The sequence below is a fragment of the Rhamphochromis sp. 'chilingali' genome (assembly GCF_963969265.1).
Source record: "Rhamphochromis sp. 'chilingali' genome assembly, chromosome: 7".
NCBI lineage: Eukaryota > Metazoa > Chordata > Actinopteri > Cichliformes > Cichlidae > Rhamphochromis > Rhamphochromis sp. 'chilingali'.
In genome coordinates, this window is record NC_137934.1 from 2,167,385 (window position 1) to 2,173,391 (window position 6,007).

The 6,007-nt window shown below is 42.9% G+C and overlaps 1 protein-coding gene across 1 annotated transcript; it reads right to left on the reverse strand.

Moving 5' to 3' along the window:
- Positions 1 to 1,110: 1,110 nt before the first annotated feature.
- Positions 1,111 to 5,569, reverse strand: ptgs2b (prostaglandin-endoperoxide synthase 2b). Its single transcript, XM_080887011.1, has 10 exons — positions 5,422 to 5,569; positions 5,106 to 5,222; positions 4,870 to 5,013; positions 4,588 to 4,731; positions 4,126 to 4,307; positions 3,956 to 4,039; positions 3,614 to 3,860; positions 2,986 to 3,272; positions 2,736 to 2,883; positions 1,111 to 2,153 (listed from the first exon to the last, which is right to left on the reverse strand). Exons 1-10 carry the CDS (start codon positions 5,516 to 5,518, stop codon positions 1,741 to 1,743), a joined length of 1,863 nt encoding a protein of 620 aa, XP_080743137.1. The 5' UTR covers positions 5,519 to 5,569; the 3' UTR covers positions 1,111 to 1,740.
- Positions 5,570 to 6,007: the final 438 nt, after the last annotated feature.

Below are 6,007 nucleotides of genomic sequence, written 5' to 3' on the forward strand. Positions count from 1 at the left end.
AGTATGTGAAATGTAATGTTGCTACGTTGCGCTTTCAGACCTGCAGATAAGAGTGTTTACACACACAGCGAGAGAATGGGACTGCTGCTGTCAAGTTTGAATGTGAAGTTGATACTTAACTCAAGGTCACGCTCTCGCTCTCTTTGTTCAAAGAACACCCCAACTGGTAGCAGATGGCCCCGCCCCTCCCTGAGCCTGGTTCTGCTGGAGGTTTCTTCCTGTTAAAAGGGAGTTTTTCCTTCCCACTGTCGCCAAAGTGCTGCTCACACAGGGTCATATGATTGTTGGGTTTTCTCTATATGTATTATTGTAGGGTCTACCTTACAATATAAAGCACCTTGAGGCGACTATTATGTGATTTCGTGCTGTATAAATTAAATTAAATTGTATAGAAAAGGCTTGATGTGAGATTTGGTTTGCTAATTAGACTGAGACGTTATATACCTAAACTTTATCCTTTCTAGTTTATTCACAGACGGGGATCTTTTTACCTCTGAGTCCAGCTGATTTACAGGAATGTATCCTGTAAATCAGTTTCTTACATTGTAACTATTATTATAACGGACAGTTTCAGTAATTACATTACGCTGTGGTCTCTGCTTCTTGGTTGTTTTTGTGAGTTCATTATCTCAGAGTTTTGTTATTTGTTTATATATTTGTGTGATTTATCAGTCATCCGGTCTCAGTCCAGCAGAGAACCTGTCCTCTATCAACAGTTCGGACTAATGGTGGCAGCGCAATGATGTGGGGGATGTTTTCTTGACACACTTTGGCCCCGTTAACACCAACAGAACATCATTTAAATGTCAATAGGTCTCCAGCCATTTGAACACATTTGTTAGTTTTGTATCTTGTAGGAAGGAAGGTCCAACCCAGCCCTAGCAAAGCCTACTTAGAAAAAGCGGCCGCTGAGTGTGTCGAAAGAAACAACTTCTCAGAGTTACAGACATTTGCATTTCAGTCGGAGCATGTGAACTGATATGTGTGCGCTCTATGTTCAGATAACAGTGTCTTATCCTGCTGTCACAGCCAGTTCAGAGTTTATACAAGAACACAAAGTGACGTCATGAAAACAGCAACACGGACAGTTGATTTCTGAAGTATGACTTCCATCATTTATTCAGTTTAATACTCTGAAGACCGTAGGCACACACTATTTTAAGCCTGTACAATCAGAATATTTGTTTGTTCCTTGAAAATACAAATAAAAAAAATAAAAAAACAAAAACGAAACAAAAAAAAAAAAAAAAAACAGTGCGGATTCAACATACACTTGTCATTTCATATTATTCTGACTAATACGAAAACTGGTCAAAATGAAATCACTAAAACAACGTGAACTGCAGATAGTCACAATCAGTCTGCACCGGAGCACTGCCCTTTAAAACTCTCATCACTGTTTATTACTGGGATACAACTATGGGAACATAAATGGAGAGGCAACAGGTAATCCAGGGAAACATTTAACAGTAACTTACTGTTTTAATGAAACTGTAAACTGACCTTCAAGTATTAAGTTGCAGTGCCTGAGGTTATCAGTATAAGAAGACAGTGTACAAAATAAATACAAATTACTTACTCTAATTTCAATCACAAATATAAAAATTTGTTCCACTTGTTCTGGTTTTATTTTACAGTATAAATATATAAAATAAATATACCAATAAATAAATAAATAAAACTGTGTTTTTTTAAAAACAACAACAACAACAACAACAACAACAACACGCTTAAATAAAATTAGAGCTCAGTAGTCCTTTCTTTCAAAATAATGGTGGGGTTGATGTCGCTGCCCTGCGACTGCGACGTGCTTGAGTTGATGATCATGGACCCGGTCTCTTTAACATCAGGCACATGAAAGGACGCCACGGGGCAGGGACCCCGCACGTTATTGCACACCAGCTTCTGGAGCGAGGCGGTGTTGACCACGTCGAAGCCGACTGTGCCTCCGAAGGTGCTGGGCTTCCAGTACTCTGGGGAGCAGATGGGATTTCCCATTAGGCCCTTGAGGGAGAAAGGAGCCCCCATCTCCACCATTGTTTCCCCAAAGATGCCGTTATGTCTGGGCTTCTCCACCAGCAGGCCCGGGTAGAGCTCCACAGCATCGACGTGCCCGTACAGCTCCTCCAGCACCGCAGCCATTTCTTTCTCCCCTGAATAACACAAACAAGGAAATGGTTTTGGTCAGTAACACAATCTGGCGTCCTTCCCACTGGCTCGGTCACTGCGATTTGACAGATTTCATATGTCTTTACTTCCTGATTTTTATCTTTCCACTAGCATGCACGCCATTTTTTCCTTCACTTATACAGCAAGTCAAAGTTAGTTTTTAATCGACATTAAACCTCTTGAAAAGTTTAAATCTTCCTCTTTAAAGTAGAGGGACTCCCCGTGTCTGTTTATATCTCGCCTGCAGTCATGACAGTCTGCTTACTCTACCTTAAGATGAAATGGCCATCTGGTTCTCAGAGTCATGGAAATAAATACCTAACCTTCAAAACTGCCAGCAGCTGCTTAGGGACTCTGAGGCATTTCCTCAATATCAGGTAAACTATTGCATAAACCGTATTGTGCAGCCTGCAGGTTTTTCAGTCACACTTTGTGAAAATAAGAATCAGCGCATTGCAAAGATATTAATCTATCAATAGCTGGGCCTGAGACAGCAATTACAAGAACCTGTTTTTGTCACATTTTCAGCATACAGGTATTTTCAAGAAGTGCTGAATCTGTCTCACCTGTCAGGTCTTCGAAAGACGTGTAGGGCTTCATGGAGAATCGTTTCCTGTAGGCGTTGAGGGACTGGTAACGCATTTGTCTGCTGTTCTCTATGGATTTAATGGCCACATACAAGATGGGTCCGGGGACATTTCGACCACCAGCAACCTAAATTACAAAAAAAAGAAATTTCAATTCTGCATCCTTAGAGCAACACTGGTCTTGTATGTTTCAGTCTAACTGCTGCTGCGGAGCTTAAAGAGTTCGTACCCGTCCGGCAATCTGATTGGTGAACGACTCCACCAGGTTGCTGATGCCGTGCTCGGTCACGACAGAGGTGTTGAAGACAAACTGCTTGTAGCTATAATCTGTCTCCTCAATGTGGAAACTATCGGGCATCAGAGGGTGCCAGTGGTAAAGGGTGTTGAACTCAGATGCAATGCGGTTCTGGTACTGGAAGTGCTGGTTAAAGAGCAGCTCGGGGTCAAACTTGAGTTTGAAGTGATAGCCGCTCAGATGCTGCACGTAGTCCTCAATCACGATTTTGATGGTCTCACCTGCCAGATGAGAAATGTGACGGTTTATATAATGAAGACACTCTAGATGCTAAAAGCCACTCTGCTTTAGAATAAATCGTGCTTATTGATGCTTCATTTGCATGTCTGTAGTGTGGGTAAGCACAAAGTGGAGTCCTGAGAGTAAAACACATTTCCTCTTTCTGATGTTTACAAGAAATTCTCAAGTCTTTCAGTAAATCAGGTTCCTGAAATGAAATGCTCCACTGTGCGCAACATCATTGGGAGGTGAATAAGAAGTCCTGCTAACAATATGATTATTAGCTTTTTAATAAAAAATCCCAACTACGTCACAGCTGGTATCTGGACTTCTTTTGTCTTACCGATTAGGATGAGCCGTGTGGTCTGGAAGAGTCTTTCGTCATCCCAGTATGGGTGGACCTCTTTCAGCACATCGCACACACGGTTGTGTTCGCGGAGCCAGATGGTGGCGTACATCATCAGACCAGGGACCAGGCCAAATGCCTCGTGGCCGACAGCGAAGCGGTGAGAATCTGGGACGTGAGGGGGGTAATGCATCGTGACACCCACTTCCTTAACTGTAGGGGGGTACATCTCTCCATCGAGCATCTGCGGAGTTACGCAAAAGAGGAAACTGCTGTGAGAAACGCACATGAGCTGGTCTCTTTGACTGCCTCGAGTACAGCTACCTTTCCCCCCCATACCTGATATTTCAGCTTGCCATCCTTGAAGAGTCTCAGCTTGTGCTGCTTTTCCAGGTTGTCACCGTAGATGTGGTTGAGGTCCACCTGACAGCACAAGACACGCCAATTAAAACTGGGTCACATTAAAATGAGTTTGCTTTTCAAAAACCGGGATCTTCAGCTCCACTTACCCCATGACCCTTAGCAACAGTGAAAGCAGGCCCTCTCTTCATGTCAGATTTGAAGAACTGGTGGGTGAAGTGCTGTGCGAAGAAGGCAAACATCAAACTGGTGCCCTGCGGGTCTGGTATAAACTGTCTCCTCATTAAGAGCTTCTCAGCCAGAACTTTAACATCAGGTAGCTCCTTTTTGCCTGGAAGAATAAGAAGACTTCAATGAGCACATAACAGTATGATAGGAAAATCACAGCTCTTTGGGTCTGTTTCATACTTCTGACGCAAAAAATAACTTGATCTCTTTGGTTTGGGCTTGTAGGGGGAGGTTTTTCCATGTTGCCTCAGACACTTTATAATTGATCTAAGAGGAAAGCTAATTCCAATGTGCGCGCTTCCTATGATGTAATTCGACAAAGACGGTTTTGTATCTTAAGAATCTAAGAAAACTGGTTCTCCAAAGGTAGAGAGTGTACTCACCTACTACTCCCATAGGGGTTGGGCAATCCTGCGGCACAGGGGGGAGGGAGCGCGTATAGTAGGAAAGGTTGGAGTAGGCTTCCCAGCTCTTATAGCCGTAATCAGCATTATAAGTTGGAGGACTGTCAATCATGTGGGATCGGGCTAGAGAAAGGAAAACCCATATTAGTCCTTCATTTAGTATAAACACTACAACAAGTTCCTGCGCAAACTGTTTAATGTACTGTGAAAAACTTTCCAATCCACTTTTTCATTTTTGCCTTCGAGCAGAGAGAGACTTACATGTCAGCACATATCTCATGATGGCATCCCTGAGGAATGAGATGCTGTTGATGATGTTCCAGAAACCCTTGAAGTGGGTCAGGATGTAGTGGACTGTGTTGGGTGTTGGCTTCAGAGACACTTTGATCCAGGTGAAGAACTCAGCTGTAAGAGACCAAGAGAGCACGTGAATCAAGCCATCAAGTCACCACCAGAGATGCACCTTGTTTCACTCCAAGCGCGATGTTCACACTTACGTGTTGTGCAGTTTTGCCCATAGTACCCCGTGCGTGTGCAGTCACACTCGTATTTTTCTGAGGCCAGTGGTGTGCAGACGCCCCTGTTCTGGCATGGCTCTGAGCAACATGGGTTAACTGTAACAGATACGGTTGGACACTTACTGTCTGTTTAATAAAAAATAATCAGTTCTCAAGAAGACATCTTATTAGGCATCATCATCATAATAATAATAGAAAGAAATCACGACTTCTAAACTGTTGCTGTGATTTGGGCTGTAGCAATAAAATAAAATGGAAAAACTGTAAGAAATAATCTCCAGTTTCCGCAGCTTACCAGTTTCACCGGCGAGAAAGCACAGGGCCAACAGGAAAAGCGGCAAGGTGAGTTTGTTCATGCTCCGGAGACTTTGTGAGATCCACGTTTGTTTCATGTCTGCAACTCCCTCTCGCGCACGACGACGACGCTGAAATTAAGAACGTCCACAGCGAGGTTGAGCTTTATTTGTATGGGGGGGGCGGTGCTTCCTCCTTCCTTCCTTCCCCTCCTATCACCCTCACTACTCACCCATCCACCCTGTGACAAAGAGGGATTTTAGTGAGCAGAGTTTATGAATCACCTGCTTTGCGAGTGTCTTTATGCCTCTGGGTAACTCTACCTACATTATGATCGTTTCAGTCCTTTTTGGCCACTTAAAATATCTTTATAAAACCAATATGTTATACGCGTTGTAATTTCTGATGCACCCTTGGCTACATCACTCTTTAAAAAACATTTCTAATGTCAATGAGACTGTTTAGCCGGATCAAACACGGACATATAAAAACCACTTTGCTAAAAAGTGATTGCAGAAAACATTCTTTTTGTCAAAATAACTTTATATCTTTCATGAGTTAAGTTTCACAGATTATAGGACAACAAG